The 20,227-nt window shown below is 43.4% G+C and overlaps 1 protein-coding gene across 1 annotated transcript in view; it reads right to left on the minus strand.

The window, feature by feature from the left end:
- Positions 1 to 20,227, minus strand: part of ADAMTS18 (ADAM metallopeptidase with thrombospondin type 1 motif 18) — a 126,386-nt gene that overhangs the window by 42,173 nt on the left and 63,986 nt on the right. The window contains exons 8-12 of the mRNA XM_053916222.1: positions 19,108 to 19,213; positions 16,074 to 16,211; positions 13,985 to 14,138; positions 6,045 to 6,140; positions 596 to 744 (exon numbers count right to left, since the gene is read on the minus strand). Coding sequence (XP_053772197.1) covers positions 596 to 744; positions 6,045 to 6,140; positions 13,985 to 14,138; positions 16,074 to 16,211; positions 19,108 to 19,213 — 643 coding nt within the window. The remainder of the gene's footprint in view (positions 1 to 595; positions 745 to 6,044; positions 6,141 to 13,984; positions 14,139 to 16,073; positions 16,212 to 19,107; positions 19,214 to 20,227) is intronic.

Here is a 20,227-nt window from a genome sequence, read left to right on the forward strand (position 1 = left end):
AGGGTGCCCACAGGGGATCACGGGCCAGTTGCAATGCACAGATGTTCTGATTACTCCTCACAGTGTTTTTTTTTTTTTTAAGGAAATTGAATTTGTCATCAATATTTTAAATATTGGGAAATTTCACACAACTTTTTTTTAGATTTCTGGTTTCTCTTGAAAAGTCAGGCAGATCCACCCACCCCTGCTGATGGACACTCCTGCAAGGCAGACATCAGCATACTCTCTCCAGCCCGTCCGTGTGAGAGCGGTGCAGCCTCCAGCCAAGCCTCTGGGCTCCACAGTCTCACAGTCGGGTGGAGGGGCTGTGCAGCCCTCATTCGGATTGTGAAAGCGGCTCGGACCATTGCTACCATTACAGGAGCCCTTGGTTACCACATTCACGCGTGGAATAGCGCCTCTGCTGGCATTCCGTTTCTGCCCACCATGCCTCCTCCCACCCCGGTGCACCCCACCCTCACATGCAACAGTAAAACCCTACTTGACGGCTATGAACCAGAGACAAGAAAGCCACCCTTAAAAACAAAACCAAACCAGCATGTTACCGGCGGAAGGTCAATGCCTTACAAACACCAACTTCCTGCAGGAGCCTTACTTGGGGTTGTTGCAGTGTCTCTCTTGGTACTTGACTCCTCCACCACAGGTGCGGGAACACTCCGACCACTTTGTCCAGGCAGACCACTGGCCGTGGATGGGCCGGGGCCCGTGCTCCCCGAACTTCACACACTGGCCTTGCCGACACCACTGGGGAAAGAACATGCGACATGTCTGCTGTCAGAAACCACCTGGGAAAGGGCAGGGGGATGCAGACACCTGCACAGGAACAGGAAAAACGAGTCTGTTGGCAAGTGGGAGAAGGCAGGACACCCTGACGGAACTCCTGTGCTGGCTGTGCTGTATGAACAGTGGCTTGGTCTGCAGTGACCGTGTGCATTTTGAAAAGCTAACATCTAGAGAGAAGGGGCGTCTGTCACCAGCAGATGCTTTGTGCGCTGTGGAGGTGAAAGGTTCAGACGAGATCCCACCCAGCAGCCGAGCGAGTCAGAGCAGAAACATGACAACGGAGCCTCCCTGGACGATTAGGAACAATGCTGCGTCGAGAGCAATTTGGATCGTGCACTCGAGGAGAACCAGTTTTTAAGATAGTAACAGAACTCATTATTCTGGATGTTTGTCTCACTGTGAAAACAAATACAACTATGCATCCGTTTTTGCTTATTCCACCTATAGAGCATTTCTTATAAAATTCAACAGCTTTCAGGCCACTCACGCTGGGCTATTAGACATCACCATTCTGTGTGTATAGAAGGTCCCTACCAAAGACCCTCGGGTGACTTGGAACACTGAGTATCTTTTACCAATTAGCTTTGGGGCTTCCATTTGTCAGTGGTCTGCTCAAGTCAGGGAGAGAACGGTTTTCTGTGCTAACCTTCTTGTCTTAGTATCCCAGGTTTCGCTGGTCATATCTGTCCGTGGGGGTTGATTAGCCCCTGGTAGTGGCTCCCTTCCTGTGGTGCCTTTATTATGGGCCAGTTCTGCACAGAACTGCATCCTTTTCGGAAGGGCTCTGCAGTCAGATCCAAAGGGCTGGAGTGTGGGCTGCGCCAGGGTCCTCCGAGGAGAGGGGCGTCAGGTGCAGAATCACGGGGAGATTTGATTTTCAAATCTTCACTCCTCCCCCCCTCCGTGATATGTTTGGCCTGTGGCTGTTTATTGTGTTGCTAGTGCACTTTGTCTAGGTCAACACACTGCTTCCCGTCTTCACATTCTTGCCACAAAATGATGAATTCTTCTGTGTGTAATTTTTCTCTCCCTTGGATTAACCGCCATTTCAGAGCTTGCACGAAATCATACCACGTGGTTGAGGACTTCGAGTGGTGGGGGAGCAATGGATCATTTGCAGATTTTGTCCACCACCAGTAGGAACCTGACTCTTCCCTGCCTGGGGTCTCCGGTTCCTCCTGGACAGGGCTCAGTGGCTGATACAAAATAGCAACAATAGCCAACGACCACCACCACAGCCCCAGTGTATGAAGTTGCTTGTGCGTGCCCAGTGGTGCAGGCAGGGGAAGGAGGGAGGACTTCGTGCGCAGTATCTAATGCAACCCTCACACAGCGTGGAGGGTTAATAACTTTTGTGGATGAGAGAAATCTAGCAAAGGGAAACTAACTTGCTCAGGGTCACACATCTACCCAAGCAGCTACACACCTAGCTGGGGCTGGATTTAAACTCCGCAGTCCAGACTGCTAAACAGGACCCAGAGACTCACAGACTTTTCACCTCAGAGGCAAATTGCCCGCCATGGTATCTGAACTCTGATCTAATTTCTTTCTTCCTTTTTTTTTTTTTTAGAAATGTGGTTTTTAGATCTGTTACAACTCTTCAATTATTTTGACTTAATTTAATTCTACTATTCATCTTAGTACTGAAAGTCTCCTCTGGGTTTTTCAATTTGTATAGGAATAGGAAACACATAGGAATACATACCCATACATGCATAATACACATGTATATATACAATTTTACACAGAACACATAAATATTGGGTTGGCCAAAATGTCTGAATGGTTTTTCCTGTAAAATAAAAGACACATTGTTCATTTTCATCAATAACTTTATTGATTTGGGTATTTTGAGTGTGTTAGCCATCTCCCCATGTGGTATAATGTTGATTGTTCCCAATTAATGTCCTGATTTGATCGCTACCAACTTCAATTGGTCTGCCTGACCATGGGGCATCGTCCAGTGAGAAATCTCCAGCATGAAACTTTGCGAACCACTTTTAACACATTAGATCAGTCACAGCACCTTCTCCGTACACTGCACAAATCCTCTTCTGTGTGTTTTTACCTTGAAATAATGAAGCATAATATGCCAAAAATATTGTGTATTTTCTTTAATATTAAAATAGCTACTCAAAAGTTCAGCCATTTTGATAAGTGTTTTTTTTAAATGCAAGCTGATATGACAGCTGTCACAATACAATCTAACAAAATTGTTTCAAATGAAATTAAAGACAACTATGCTCTCCAAGAGCCATCTTACAAAAAAACCAAATGAACTTTTTGGCCAACCCAATATAAAACAGATACATATGTAACTTTTTCTCTCCACACAGATGTATTCCTAGCACTGCTTCTAATTTCAGATTGAATAGCCATGAGGTGGGCAAATGTCTTTTATGATAGAGAGCAAGAACAAAAGGCTTTCTTTCCTTGCACACATAACCTGGATGTGGCTTTCACACCCTCCCACACATACTGAGCATTCATCGTACAACCATCCCTGAAGGACAAGGGAGGGACTAGAGAAAGATGGGGGAGGATTCAGCTGGGTCTGTTATGGAGAAATAAATAAAACATGGAGTAGCTGCTGCTTGGCAAGACCCTCGGAATAAAGCCTGAGTAAGACACGGCCCTGACCTCCTGGAGTTCGCAGTCCAATACATAGCCAATTATATCCCCCAGTGAAGGGAGACTCTGAAAACCATCTATGTGAATGAGGAATCATTTTACTGCAGGGATGATGGGTGAAATTTATCGAATTCTTTCTAGTGAGGGTGGCCTGACAGTTGAGGGCTTTCTCCCAGTGTATATGAGGTCTGTCCAGAAAAAGTCCAGCCATTTTTAATGTAACAAGAACGGTTTGCATGACATGGTTGTAACCTGGCAGCCAAGGAGAGTGGACTGGAATGTGCATGAGTGGACAATGACGACTTCCCTGTACTAGTCAGTGGGGGTGGTAGATGCCGTTGAATGAGCATGTACACTGTGTAGCCATCACATTCAAAATGACTGAGCGAGTAGAGCAACAAATCTGCATCAAATTTTGTGTTACGCTTAAACATTCCTCGGCGGAAACTATTCAGATGATTCAGAAGGCCGCAGCTATGGGCAACTGGTGATTGGCAGCTTCATCAGGACAATGTGCCCACTCACGCATCACATCTTGTGCAGAGTTTTATGGCAAAACATCAAATCATCCAGGTGACTCAGTCCCTCTATAGCCCAGATCTGGCACCCTACAATTTCTTTCTGACTCTTCCCAAAACTAAAGTCTCCTTTGAAAGGGAAGAGATTTCAGACTGTCAGTGAGATTCAGGAAAGTACAACAGGGCAGCTGATGGTGATTGGGAGAACTGTGTGAGGTCCCAAGGTGCCTACTTTGAAGGGGACGTCACTGTCCTACGTGCAATGTTTCTCATATCTCGTATCTTCTTCAACAAATGTCTCCATTCTCCCTATGACATGGCTGGACACTTTCTAGACAGACCTCGGAATACCCATAGTCTGGTCTTCTAAAGTAGCGGGTGTGGAAGGTAGCATTAGGACGTCTGTGTTCTCACTCCTGGCATGACTTGCCTCGTGTTATGTGAGCCGGAGTCCAATCCAGGGCCATTTTATCCCCCAGAACTAGATCATGGAGGTGTTCGTTCATGTAACAAACCTGAGACCTATGCCAGAGTGCACTTATTTTCCTCATTTATTATATCAGTCTTTTCTTGTACATCCCTCTTAGGTTTAATGCTGTTGCTTTCTTAATGACAAAAATACCTATGACAAGTTTCAAGTTCTCAGTTTTGATGCGTTAAAGATATAAATGACTTGAGCAGTAGCTTTATTTTCAGTCACTCAGTTAACTCATTGCCTGTGTCGTCACAGCAGAAGCAGTCCGATGCGGGCTTCCCAGGAGAGTCCGTGCTGGGGTTTCCTAAGACAGGCATGTCTAATTAAAACGTGCGTGTAAATGCCTCCATTTTTAAATGTCCATTTTCTTTAGAGTTAAAAATTTCAGATCTTGTAAGAGATGCTGAATACATGACTTAACAAATATCAGAAAGCGTTTCTTGGCACATTTCATCGTGTGTGTCCTATCCTTGCCTCTGTTGGTACTCCGTCGCTGAACGTCTCTCTCTCTCATTCAACTGAAGCACTTGATTCAAACTCCAATGTCCGCCTTGGTGCGCCCACTCATCGCAGTGCATTCTGACGGCATGCCTAATCCCGAGTAAGACGCATTTCTCATGCATGTGGGCCCCAGTAGCAATTCTGTGCTTAAAGAAGGTACGTTTATGAAAAAAGTTCGAGTTATTGGCTTCTGCACAGGTTTGCTCACTAGATTGTGAGTTCTTGAAGAGATAAAACTGATTTTATTCATCTGTGTGTCCCCAGAGCTTTCTGTCTCTGATATGTAGTTGGCGGGAAACTACTGTGGAATCGAATTCGCTTTCAATGACCAATTCTTCTCTGCAGGTTGTGCTGCCCTCGGGAGAGCCAGCAGCAGAGATAAAGAAATCCCGTGGTATCATATGCTCTTTCGTCATTCATCGCTCCCCTGTGTTGGTCTTTCAAAGGAAGCCCCCAATCTGGATCATTTGCTGTACTTCAATTGCATCTTTCCCTCCAGATTCCACTGGGAAAGGGGAAGAAAAACAGAAACTAGTACGTGAGAGTTCTTCACGCAAAACACAAAAATCTCCCATGATCTTCCCTGATGGGAGTGGTCCACAGGGTGGCAGACACTGGCCAGCAAGCAGACGCTCTGGTACACTGTGGATGCAGATGCGGCTTATTCTTCCACAGGTGTCGCTACACGTGACCGGACTCTACTGGGCACGTCACGGGCTCCACGATGGGTCCTGGGGGTCATGAGGAGAGGCCTTGTATGGAGGGACAGTCTTTTCTTTGCAACTCAAAGGGCCATCTGCTCCCTGAGGCCTTTCAATACTGAATCAAGTTTAAAACATGAACAGTATACAGTGAAACCTACCAGCTCATTGAAAGAGAAATATCTTGACCCAAAGCTCCATCTAAAAATGGAAAATAAAGGCAAAAACAAAAAAAAATTTCTTAAAGAATTGAGCCAACAAGGTTTTGCTAGCACTGAGATTTAGAATAGCTGCTAGATAATGCTGGTTAATTTAAAGAGAAGTCAGAAAATATTCGCAGTGAAGGCATTCCATTCTGAGGTCGCAGCACAAAGAGTTTAGGTTCTACGCTCCATCAAGTTTCTAGACTAAAAACCTAACAAGTATGCAGTTTACCATACTCAAGCCACAAACGGTCCCTTCTGCTGCAGGCATAAACTTGGTCTCACACCTGTGGCCCACTCGATGGCACCAAAGTGACTTGCAAATGTCCTGAAAGGAAAGAAGGAACTCATAAGGATAATGGTACAATAAACACAAAAACATCCAAAGCTTTTTATACATAGTACATTTTGAGGTGGCCAGAAGGAGACAGTAGCTAGAAAGCAGAGGCATGTGAAGTTGGTAGTAGCCAGGTAACCAGGAGTATGTTCTAAGCAATGAAGTCTCTACACTACCCACATGTTCATGGATGTTTAGGAAAGACTGGGAGGTAATAATAGTTAAGTGAAAGACCATCTGTCTTGAGACTAAGAGATCTGGTTTCTAATAACAACAAAAACAACAACAACATAGCAGCCAGCAAAGGAGAACAGGCCAAGACTGATGTAAAGCCCAAGTCAAATCCTCGTCCTGGAATTCTGGGTCGCATGCCCTATGGACATGTCATAGAAGCCTTGTTGCGCAGTCTCTTCCTCTGTGAAATAGTGATCGAATTAGCACTTGCTCCTGCAGGCTTGTTCTCAGGATAAAGGATGTAAATTTTCACTGCCATTACCTTCTTTATCTTGTATTAATTTTCAACCATTGAGACAATTTAATTCTCACACTAGACCTACAAAAAAACCCTCCCATGCTAGACTGTAGTACGCAGGATAATGCACCCCCCCCCCATGACCATATCCTCCTAATCCCTGGGAACTAAATATGTGAGGTTATACAGCAAAGAAGAGTTAACATTACAGATAGAATTATGGTTGCCGCCCTGGCTGGTGTGGCTCAGTGGATGGAGTGCTGGCCTGTGAACTGAAAGGTCACTGTTCGTTTCCCAGACAGGGCACATGCCTGGGTTGTGGGCCAGGTCCCCAGTGGAGGGTGTGTGAGAGGCAATCACACATTGATGTTTCTCTCCCTCCTTTCCCCTCTCTCTGAAGATAAATAAATAAAATCTTTAAAAAAAAAAAAAGAATTAAGATTGCTAGTCAGTTCTCCTTGAGACAGGGAGACTACCTTAAATTTTCCAGAAGGGCCCAAGGTAATCACAAGGGTCCTTAACTGGGGAAGAGGAAGGCGGAAGAGAACAAGGGAGATGACAGTGTGAGGAAGACCTGGGGATGTTGCTGCCTTTGAAGGTGGAGACAGGGGCCATGCGCCGAGGAATTCAGGAGGCCTCTGGAAGCTCGGGAAGGCAAGAAAATGGCTTCTCTTCTGGAGCCTCCAGAAGGATCACAACCCTGCCGGCACCTGATCTGAGCCCCATGAGACACATGTCAGGTCAGATGGCTGCCTCCAGACCTTCAAAAAAGCAAATATGTGTGGTTTTAACCCACTAAGATCATGGAAATTTATCACAGCAGCCACAGGAAACTAATACCATTACTGACACCGTTTCACGCTGAACACTAAACCAGTTCCTCATAAAAACTCACTGGGATGAGGACAGTGAGGAAGCTACTGACACATGCAGCGCAGGGAAGTCACACGGCTGCCAAGCGGCAAAGCCGGACTCCAACGGCCTGATTCCAGAGTGCAGATCCTTGACCACGGCTCTGGACCCAGATTTGCCATCAACAGAGGGTAGAAAGCGCTCAATTCTCCAGGCCTCAGTCGCTGATTTACAAAGTAAGGGAACTGAAGCAGATTCCTTCTGGCTCACACAATTGACGCTGCTGTTCAGAATGACCTCGCTAATGGAATGTCAAAAACCGTGAAGTGTCAAAGTGACTCCATTTTGTTTGCTACATTCTATTTACTATGGTAGAGGTGTGAATACATGCATTTTGGGATAAATATTAACAACCAAGGAGGAAACAAACTGACTTTTGTGATAACTTGTTGAAACCCTGAAAATCTAATTAACTGGGCACCCAATTCCCCAAGCATTTCAGCTAACATAGAGTTCATGGTTAGAAAATATGGCAAGAACATGCTTAGAAATATTTCACTGAAAGTTTCCCACAGGACTGAGAAAAGAAAATGCAGGGAAATCAGAGATCGGGGCAGCGGGTCTGCTCTTGCAGACCATAACACCCTGGCACCACCTCGAAGAAACTGTATTCAGGACACTACTTGTACCACACATGCCATTTCCGAAGCTCCAAACAGCTCGGAGGACACGGTATGTAGATGTTCCCCATGGAAGTGGATCTGCCACTGACAGTACTGAAAAGCACAAGGAACACCGTGCCTCAGGTCCTCGTCTCTGTGTGCCACCCTACGGTGCCGCCCTGGGCCTGATGGGGACAAGTTCATGGGGGGAAAGAACAGTCTCCATCAATATGGGAGAGTGGGATGTGACCGTCGAAACAATGAAAACCACAGTGAGAAAGGCCTTCAGAATTAAGTTGTTTTCCTTCTTACAGCCAGAAGAAAGCCGTAACGCACACCCATCGGCTACGTGGCAGTCGCCAGAATGACGCCGGGGCAGGCTGGAGTGGGGAGGCCCCGATTCCACAGTCACCGCCAAGCCACAGGCTAAGAGAAAGGGGCAGCTGGAGAAGACTAGGGAAATAAAGCAAAACACGAAACACAGGGACTCCAGAGTGAAATAAGGCAGGCCGTACTAACATGTTATTTCTTTTGCGGTGAAGTACAGAAGTCAAACGTAATTATAGCCAACTACATGGTCCCTTTCAAAGTAAGCAGAAATGAGAGTGTATACTTTTTTGCTGGTTCTTCCCTCTTTTTTCCAGCATACACAACTAACTTTTCCTTATCTATAATTCCCTAGACTTAAGTCATAATTTAAGGGAAAAAGAAAGACCCACAGAGACTTCGAGGTCTCCTGTTGCCTGGATGTGATTTTTGAGAAAAGAGTCTCAATGTCATACATTATTCTGTCCTGTCACTGCTTGGCTGTGCTCTCCAGTTGTATTCCAAAGGACAGATGTCCCTTTAAGTTAAAGCCTGACATGCTAATGGCCCTTGCAAATCAAATTTTATAAAGCATCTCAAACTTAACACATCCAAAACAAAATTCTCCATCTGCCTCTCCCGTCAGACCTCTTCTGTGTCCAGCCTTCCCCAGCTCACTTTACAACTCCTCCATACTGCTAGAATCTCGATCAATAAATCGCTGATTCACCTTTGACTCCTCTCTTTCTCCCAGATAAGTCACTCCCACTTCCTTGAGGAGAGATGAGAAGTGGACAGAGGCCAAATCCTCCACTTCATGAAAATGGGAGTGCTAAAAAATGTTTTCTTCGGTTATCACTGAAAACTCAATAACTAACTACTGAGGATTTGCTAATATGTCAGGTGCAGGCTCGGTGCTGCAGACACTACCCACCTACTGGGGCAAGAGGTCTTCACAGACAGTTGTAATACAGTGTCACAGGTTTTGATGGTGACGTACAGGGTGGAGATGGAGCCCAGAGAAAAGAATGTTTAGATCTCCTTGAGGGGATAACACTTGAGCTGCATCTTTAACAACAGCAAGAAAATGATTAGATATTTGTCACACGGGTGACTGTGCAGCTTTCCAGATGAAGAGCACGTATGCAAAGGCTTGCAGATAGGAGAGCAGGGCATCATCCTGGTTGGAACACAAGTCCACGGGGAAGTTAATAGAAGTTGAAATGTGATGTAGTGAATTTAGTGGATTACAAAGTAGCTGTGATTTACATACTAGGAAGTTACTCTTTTTTTTTTTTTTTGATCCTCACACAAGGACAGTTTTTCATTGCTTTTAGAGACAGAGAAGGAGAGAGAGAAACATCAATGCAAGAGAGAAGCATCGATTGGTTGCCTCCCCTATGCACCCAGACCAGGGAACCAAACCCGCAACCTAGGCATGTGCCCTGACCTGGAATTGAACCCACAACCTTTTAGCTACAGGATGATACTCCAACCAACTGAGCCACACCAGCCAGGGCTAGGAAGTTACTTTTTATTCTCTATTCTTTGGTTCCAATGTCCAATTTCTGAAAGAAGAAATATATGCCTACCCTACTATATTCAGCATGCCATTTCCTTTGAAGGGAACACTCTCTGAGGTGATGAGCCTGAAAATACTCAGGAGAATTCAAGGACCTTCCCCATAATTCCCATTCTGCTTCAAACCCTCTTGGTGTGGCTATAAATGAACATTTATCGAGCTCCTGCTACATACAGCAACTGTGCTGGCTCCTGAGGCACAGTATGGGCTGCTCATTCCTACACAGTAAAACAGCCAGCACGGAGGTACTGGTCAGCTTTTCATACAGCTTGGGGCATTCTGGCAAAAGACTGAATCACTCACTGTGTCGGTAAGCATTTAGTAAGTACTTAGTCAGTCATCAAATGCAAGTTCTCCCTCCTTCAGGTCGGCCCCAAACTGTGCAACTGTTACCCACATTTACTCATTTTCTCGGACACTGTGAAAGGAAACAGATACGCAGCCTGACGGGATGAAGAGACAACCTTTGAGGCCTGGAGAGGAGGAAAGACAGGACAGGTGATAACAGTAGCCAGCCCCCGCCCCTTTGACAGGAGGCCACTGTGAGGACAGCCAGACATGACGGTGATGATGCTACTGGGGACGGAGCAGGCGGCAAGTAGAAAACCCTTATTATTTATGGAGTGCTGCAGCTACACCGAAAGATTAATCCTCGCAATGACCAGGGAAGAATTATTAGGCTCACCTCACAAGTGTGAACGTGAAAACTGAGAACGGTGGAGTCATTTGCCCAGGGTTCTGGGAAGGGGTGGAATAAGGTTTTAAACTCAGGTCTAACTCCAAATGCCGGAGTGTTTGTGTGTGTGTCTCAAATTTAAGATTGTCTAATGCAGTAGCCCTCCATCCTGAGCGTGCATGAGGATGACCTGGAGCCCACGTTCAAGCACAGACTGGCAGGCCCCACACCCAAAGGTTCTTATTCTCCAGGCCTGGGAGGAGACCTGAGCATTTGCATTTCTACCAAGTTCTAGATGATGCTGGTACACTGCACCTGCTGGTTTGAGAGGACACTTTGTTAGACGGAGAGCAGGATGACAGCTATTGGGGGTAGAGAGGAGGAGGGGGGTGGAGGGATTGAGAAAAAAGGAAAAAGGACTCATGGGCATGGACAACAGCATGGTGATTGCTGGGGGGACTAAATGGTAATGGAAAAAACACAATAAAGATTAAATCAATTTTTTAAAATGATCTTTTATTTTTTCCATTTTTTGTTACTTCTAAACACTATGTAAAACTGTCCTTCCAGGAGATACAGAGGAAAAAAAACAGGTGGTAAGGAGAAAAGGTCAGAAAGGGAACATAATGATAGGACAACGGAGACCCGGAACAGAAACCTCATGCTTTTCTTGGGTTGCTGGAGCTGGTCTAGCCTGTTGTGACCAACAGGATGAACAGGACCCCTCCTATTAGGGCCTCGCAGGGACCTATTTATGATCCCCAGAGACGTAGTCATGTTGAAGTTGTACGTAGGCTTGGGAATAATACCAAAGGTCATCGATGGCAGATGACGGGTGTGGGGGTGTATTCCACATTCAGGACCGACCTACCAGCCCTACCTCTCTACCTCATGGTCACCTTCAATGATCTCTCTCAGTCAGATCTCCCCGCCCTGCCAGGCTTTCCCATCTCCATGCCTTTCCTTATGGTTTTCTTTTTTAAAAATACTCACCCAAGGATATATTGACTGATTGATTTCAGAGAGAAGAAGGGAGGAAAAGAGAGACAGAGACAGAGACCCTGACAGGTGTGCGCCCCTACAGGGATCAAACCCACAACCTAGGAATGTGCATGGCTGGGGACTGAACATGCAACTTTTTGGTGTACGGAACAATGCCCCAACCAACCAAGCCACCCGGTCAGGGCATGTGTCTTCTCTTATTTTATTCACTCCTCTAGTCTGGAATTTCCATTTCCTTTTGCTCTGCTTCCCAGGGAAGACCACAACACTGAGATTCTGTCTTTCAAAATATGGTGTTTTTAGAAAAAAGATCTATATTTTTAAGAATGCTTGTTTAAGCCCTGTGCACTGTCTGACACAGAACAGGAGCCCCACAAATGCTTGTTGAATGTATAATCCTGAAGGAATGGCAGTCATTCTGGAAACTTTCTTTACATTTCTAAAGAAAATCAACCTCATTACCAACTGTGCATTTACTGCATAGTAAGTGCTTTATAAATATTTGAGTAATGAATAAGTTAGTGAGTCTTTTAAGAATGAAGTAACCAGGAGGCAGATATAGCAACCATTTTCAACAAAGAGAATTGCCACTTAATTCTGCCAAATACATCAATTTAATGGGCAATTTGAAATAGTTATATATTTATTAATTTATATATATCATATAGGCCCATGTACCATGGAGGACACACCAAAAGGTATATGTGTCAACTTTTCTCATAGTTACACATTTAAATTGTATTAGAAAAATATGTAATCTCATATGAAACCTGTGATTTAATGGTTATTATTTCCTAGGTCTGAATTTATATTTTTTAAGTGAGTTGTTTTATAAAAAAGCAACAAGTGGATAATAAAAAAGAGATACAACATAACTAATGAAGGTCATTGTTAATGACTGAATGTTAATGTTAATGATTTTGGTTTAGGAAACACTGCTATTAACTAACAGAGAGGAGGGAGCTTAACATCAGTGTGGGTGATGCATTTTGTTTAGGCACCATATTTAAAAGTTTTGTGACTTTGGGCAAATTAAATACATTCTCTGAGCTCCAGGTGATAACTGGAGCAGTGATAACTCTCACTTCAAAGGTTTTTGTGGAGGTTGAAGAAAAATAAAAGAAGTCCAAGTAGAATGCTTTGTGTGGAGCAGAGACTCACTCAGCAACTGCTGAAGGTGATGGTGGTAAATGGTAAGGAAGTGGTGATACTGGGGGGTGGCGGCGGTGCTGCTGGTGGTAATCACGATGGTGGTGGTGCTGTTGGTAATGGTGGTGGTGGTGGTGCTGCTGCTGCTGTTGGTGGTGATGGTGATGGTGCTGTTGGTAAGGGTGGTGGTGGTGGTGCTGTTGGTAATGATGGTGGTGGTGGTGGTAATGGTGGTGGTGATGATGGCGATGGTGATGATGGTAGTGATGGTGGTGGTGATGATGGTGATGGTGGTGATGATGGTGGTGGTGATGGTGATGATGGTGGTGATGATGGTGATGGTACGGTGTGTGGGTGGAGAAAGAGGAAGAGGCAGAAGATAAAAGGACTAGAAAGAGTAATAGTGAGAACAGAGCAAGGAAAATGAGCTATAAAATCCATAATTCCCCAGCACCCAGACCTAGGATTTCCATGCTACTCTTTGGGTACTCCCAATACACCAGTTTAGAAAGGCATCTACTTTTTCAGTGAGGTTGAGATTGTCAGTGATGTGGTTTTGACCAACTGGAACAGTGTTTCTCCCATTCCTACTCCCTTGACTTTTGCCTTTTCCCATCTATCTTTCTCACAATATCGAATGAAAGACTTGACAAATATCTTGAGATTGTTCAAGATACACCTTGAATTTTACATATCAAAAAAGTTGGCCGCCATAAAGTATTTTTGTATCATGTAAAAGGCACCTGTATGTATTTTTGGGGGCGATTATTCCAAACATACCACACATTAAAAGAGAACATGAACACAATGATGCAAAAAACAGAGATGAGCAGGAGGTAAAGCTATTGAACGCAGATTTACTACTTGTGACAAAAATCTTCGTCTACAGCAGAGGAATGTCCTTTCAAGGATGCAAGTCAGATGTACTAAAACCAGGCATGGTCTAGAGGGATAAGACTGGGCAATTCACTGACGGTAAAATTGCTACTTAATCATCATGCCAAACAACTGACATTTTTGAGATACCCCAGACTCTAACCCTTGGCCTTAGCAAACTAAATGTTTATACTTTGGTTAGGTACACAGACACATTGCAGGATCTTAATGTAAGTTTCCAATCGTGAGCAAACATACCTTCACAAAACCAAGGCTGCATAACTTGGCTTTTGCTCCAAATTGCCACTTGCACTGTGTGTCGGCATCATAAATCTGTCCTGGTAGTTTGTCCGGATATTTATACTGTCCTGCTTGCTTGGGCTCATCCACCAGACACCCAGCCTGCGGTGTACTGCAGCAACAACACATCCTTATTAATTGTCTTGCTTAGCTGCGATCTGCCACTCAAAATAACACACCTCTAAATGCATTCATGGGAAGAGACACATGACGGCTAGAGAAATAGGTATGTGCGTACAGTTAAAATGTATATTTATTCCAAATGGTGAGTTTTGTCCTAAGAAGATGAAATTGATACCTCCCTAAGGGGTTTCATGTGGTACTGAAGTTAGAGCCCTGGGGAGACCTGGCTTGGCCAGCTGAGAGACGGGAAAGGTCATCACACTTGAAAAAGTTCCCCAGTCATCTTGTTCAACAATATCCAACAGATTTTTATGGAGGGCCTGCTCTGCGGAAGCAATATGCTAATTGCTACAGGCACAGAGTGAAGCGGACAGGGAGAGGGTGCCTGTCTTCATGGAGCTGAAACTCATGCTATGTATTTTTTACAGATAATGGGGTAGCAGTCAAAGAAATACTTCACCTCAAGTGACCTTTACAAGTGAAAAAATGAATGAGGTTTTTGAAAGAAGTCAGGAGAAAAAAACACATGGGGGCCTAAGGCAGAACAATTTCCCTGAAGGATGCGCTGACAAAAAACCAAACAAACAAGAACCAAAAGCAGCCTTAAGAAAAATCAGTCTTAATGGAAGTGATATTCCCAGAAAGCGCGGTATCTCCGTTGACTTAGTTAAACCATGATGTCCGTGACGGGTTAACAACAGCATGGTGGTTACATGTAACTTTGGTGCCAAACATATGGCGTCCTAGTCAACCATACGACTCTCAGACATCTCGCTTCTGACCCTGACTCCCATGCAGGTCCTTACACAGATCAGCAAGAAAAGGAAAGGGTGTAACACAGCATAGTCAGCATTCCAAGTTAGCTGCCGCTGCTGTTACCATTATCATGCAAAACCATTTAACTGTATCACAGGAATGATGGAAATTCTATCTACAGCACAGGTCAAAAGTAGGTTTGCAGCTGTGAGGATGTGAAGCAGAATTTATTTTTGTATTATTATTTATTAATTATTGTATTATTTTCCATATGAACAAGTGTGACCTATTTAGGCTCCACTCTGCGTATTGAGTTGACCTGGATTTATAATATTTATCCCCATGTGAGATAGAAACGATCACTTCAGGCCCCGAATCATAGATTTAAGACTAAAAAAAATCTACGTGACAAAGCTTATTATTAGCAAAAGTTTTGTTGAGTTTTCACTATCATTTGGGATGTCATTTGTCAGGCATCTCAACACTTAGTCAGCTCTGCCTGTGCTGTGCACATTGCTAGTTCTGTAAGCACTTGTAGGTAACATGCAGTTGTACAGGTAAAAAAAAAAGTACAGTAACCCCCCTCTTATCTGTGAGAGATGTGTTCCAAGACCCCCAGTGGATGCCTGAAACCACGGATAATACTGAACCTTACGTATATATACTATGCTTTTCCCTACACATCCATACCTATGACAAAGTTTATAAATTAGACACAGTAAGGGATTAACAACAGTAACTAGTAATAAAATAGAACAATTTATATCTAGCGATCTCTGGAGGTCATGGAGGAGAAAGAGGATAAGCACAAATCTTGGGGTCGTAACAGACCTAAGTGTGTCTTACGTCTGCAACTCACCAGCTGCAGGGCCTTAAGCAACACAATTATCCTCCCAAGACTCCATTTCCTCAACTCTAGAACGAGGAGATAAAAGGATTGCTGTGAGGATTGAAGGAGGCATCATGGGGTGAGTATACAGCACAGTATTAGGCTTTTAATCTGTTTTTTCAACAATGACAATATCACCATCACCATCGGAGTCTGTCAGCCTTTCTGTGCACTGGAAGGTGAACAGCTATTCCCACTGCGTCTTTGCTTTCACAGCTATTGAACACTGCTGGCTGGCACACTCCAAACCGGAGCAGCCCTGGCTCTGGCCCGTCTTACCTGAGGAATTTCTTGAGATACTGCCGGCTGCACGAAGACCATGAGAACACCCCGTTGTTTCCGGTCAGCGTGGGAGACATGATGTTGCCCTCGGCCTTCCTGCAGGGGTTGCCTTCTCCGTCGTGAATCATGCCGAAGCTGTGGCAGAGCAACAACCGTGACAACAAAGCCTCTGTGAACACCCCGTCTCTCCGATTATAGCCAGAGGAGGAAAAGGGTGCAGTGACGACCAACAAGCCCAAGTGAGAGGCAGAGCCGTCAAGACTGAACGGACAGGGAAGGACAAAAACGAACTGCCACACGGTGTTGCGAAATTCATGGGGAAGACTTTAAAGAATGACAAGTCCTTTGTTAGAGTATGTCTTGGCCAGAAAAATCAAAGAGTGGCATACGTGCCATCTATTTTAAGAATGAGGAGATTTGGGCCCAGAGTTTTAAGCTAAGCTGAAGTGGCGAGAGAGTGAAATTCTTTTATTTCAAATAGCAACATTTCTTCCTTGCCACCAGCTGTGGAACTGTGGAGGGAAGTTCAGAGTGAGGAGGGGTAGGTACAGGGAGAAGCTGATTGTGAGTTGCTTATGGACTGTTCATTTGTAAAGCAAGCGGGACACATAAACTTCTAATGACGACCTGTTTATTAACTGAACTCACAAACTCTACCATAACCAAACTCCCTTAAATCACAAGCATCTTTAAAAAGTAGTGGTTGAACCCATCTAGTGAAGGCATATAAAAGACTTCTTTTGAATGCACTGTATGAGAAAACTTGGATTAGTCCCATTTGACCACAGAAGGATCTAGCGATTACAATGTAAAAATAACTTCAGGTGGTTTACTCCCTAGGAATCATGTACATTACACCTAAATTGTTCCCAAATCTCCTGACGGGCAGAATCAATATGACTGTAATGTATACACCCATACGTGATACATACACCATAAAGACAGCTGACTTCAGCCATACTAAAGTTGTGGAGGGTAGGAGAATAACTGTTGTTTGTTGTCTCCAAAATATTCAGAACACAAAGAAGCTTTTAGTGGTTCTCGGGAGGCAGAGGGTAGACAGATATCAATTTTATCATTAATTTAGATGGTTCTTAACCTAATTATTTAAAGGAGCATAATTTGCCTCTGAAGAACATATCTTTATGAGGGAGATATGATTCCTGTGGAAAGAAACATGTTATTCTGATATATTCTTATTAATAGTTATCCTTTGAGGGTAGCCTATACCAAATAATATATTATAATATAATGTAAACTAATAAGTATAAGCATAAATAGGATTCTGTTGTGACTCATGTCTAAAACTAGCCATTTTTCTAGCATTTGCTCCCAATTTATCAGGCAGACCATACCAGATGGCTGTATACCGGGATCTTATCAGCAAACACCCCAGCTAGTTAGAGGTGACAAATTCATAAATAAGTATTTATTAAATTCAACATGTACTCAGGGAAAGCATTTTCTCCTCCTCAGCTTTGCCCTATTCAGCTCTTCGTTATACCGAACCAGGAAACTAGAAGACACCCTTATTAAATATATTGGTGAAAGTCAAAAGCAGAGGGAAATTTCTATATGAAGTACCAGAGAAAAGAGTAAAAATCGAGGAAATGATAATTAAATTAGCACTTCACTGGAGTTTTATGGACATAAGAAAACCAAGTTTAAACTGAATTTTGAACTTACAAATGTTAAAATTTCTGATTTATTTCAATTTAGCAGCATTTTAGAAAATACACATTTTCTTTAGCAAGTGTCAAAAACCACATCAAAATCTCATGAAATGTCTGTTTTAAAATTTACCTGTATAAGGTTATGTTACTTAGAACGTGAGTATGTATGTTTTATTTTTATATCTGTTCTTTCTTCTAATTGTGACCGTTCTCTCCTCACTCCATCTGGAGAATGTCTCTGCTTTTCCTTACTAAAATGTTAGATTTTGATTTTGGTTAATTTTAGCTCATAACCAAGGATGACTAAATTGTTTAATGGCCAGTAATTTGAAAGGTGAGAGACTTGTTCACTCGGACCCGTTCATTTGAAACAAATTTACACATACGTTTGACATTCATAGATCATTTTATTTCCTGCTCTATCCAAAGGGTCTTGTGCCTAATGGCTATTTTGTACCACCACCATTCACAGTAAAATTGGTTCATTCACATCTTTCTTGGAGAGCAGTTGGCATATACGTAAAATTCTGGGTAACTGTTAGCTAACAGTAATGATCAAGACTCAAATTTCCTAGAGATAATACATTTAGCTCATGAGACACTAACACCAAAATCTCAAACACAAATTATAGTTGTGGAATAGATGGCATTGGCTCTTAAGTCAGAAATTAATTGGATGCTCAGAAAATGAGCATTCAATATAAATGCTGAATACAAGGCACACACAGAAACCATCCTAAACTCATACATCCAGAGAGCTTGCCCTTGAACTAGCCATTTTGCAAAGCAGTATGCTTATACCAATGTGGATGCTGTTGCTCAAATAATGTTGGAAAATTCACCATAGAATTGTATCCACTCCAGATTACGTGCCTCGTAAAATGAATTCATTTCATTTCTCTTGGGTTTCTGATACCTCATTTCTAACTATATTCTCACAAAAGAAAGATTTACTGATAGCAGTTAAAAAATATTAAATGCATGCAATGATGCCAAGTAAAAGAATATCTAGAATATGCATCAAAAGTCTTAAACCATTAGCATGCCATTATATTCTGGGAATTTGCACGTCCCCATGAATATTGCCTTAGTATAACAAGCCAAAACTACCTTCAGCAGAAGATGGAAGAAAATGAACAAATGCCTAAGTGACTAGAGGAGCTGTCAGATTATCTGCAGCCCATTTCTGTGGGGTCACTGAACGCTGTTTGAAAAGAGCAACGTCAACGATGACCTTCACGGAGCCCTTCTTATATAGTCAGTCACTATTCTAGGATTTACACAAGATTTACCCTAATTACTCTACTTAGATCAATGCCAATGAATCACCCAACCAGCTTTCATATGAAGTCACTTACTTGTGCCCTGACTCGTGAGCGATGGTGAAGGCCAGGCCAAGCCCCGTGTCCTCATTGATGGTGCAACTCCGGTACTTACTGCACATTCCGCTGATGGGGGCGAACCCTGTTGAATACCAGTTTCAAATTAGTCCACAGGGAACTCACACAGGCACCTCATCATTTATGTCCTCAAAAGGTTCTGTACAGTTTTGGTTTAATGCATTCATGGGTTTGGGGGTGGGGGGCAGGAAAACACTCTCTCCTGTCCAAATAGATGAATGCAGAATTTGATATTTCCTTTTTTCTTAGGATATCATCATCAATCGGTCCTCCCAAACCCTGTGAAGTCGGTCTGAATACTGTAATTCTCATTTTACATATAGGGTAGTGCACCACAGAACATTTATTTGCCTTTTCTAAGTTTACTGCTTGGGTCAGAGCATCTGCTGAAATGATAACTAAACCATTGCAAAATGTCCATTTGACAGGAGTGTCAGCACCAAGGCTCAAGGTTTATCTTCTAAGAAAACACACATTCTGGTTTATTTCTAAAGTATATAACATCAGAGTGGCTAAATAATGTGAATAGATCAAATTCACTTTTCTACCCTATTCACTATAATGTGATAAATATTCCTGTTTCAAAAACTACTTCCTCCCGAGAGCAGTTATAAAATCAGTCCTGGATTGCCTCTTGCACGACACAATGGTGGTAAATGTTTTTCCTCCCAGTTTTGAGTCCCCATGACCAGTTAGTATTAAACACACACTTGGGAATGAATGGACTACACTCACCTTGCAGTCAAGATGTGAGGTCACCTGGCGTCACCTAGCACAGGGGCACACATCATGGGCAGCACCATCACCACCCTCACCCCCACTGTAAGTACTGATCTACCCTCCATTCATTAAAATGCTTGTTGAATTCCTACTGCATACAGTGGAATACATGAGAAAATACACTACAGATGTAAAGGATTTAGTGCTTACTCAATGTCTTGAACAAATACAGGAGACCCGAGTCCTTCAAAGGTCAAGTAACTTTCTAAAGGAGACACTGCTGCCAAGGAACACAGTTAAATACCATGGAGACCAATCAAACCCACTTCAGCTACCCAGTGCTGCAGTCGTGATGCTT

This window comes from Desmodus rotundus, chromosome 12, assembly GCF_022682495.2.
Source record: "Desmodus rotundus isolate HL8 chromosome 12, HLdesRot8A.1, whole genome shotgun sequence".
NCBI lineage: Eukaryota > Metazoa > Chordata > Mammalia > Chiroptera > Phyllostomidae > Desmodus > Desmodus rotundus.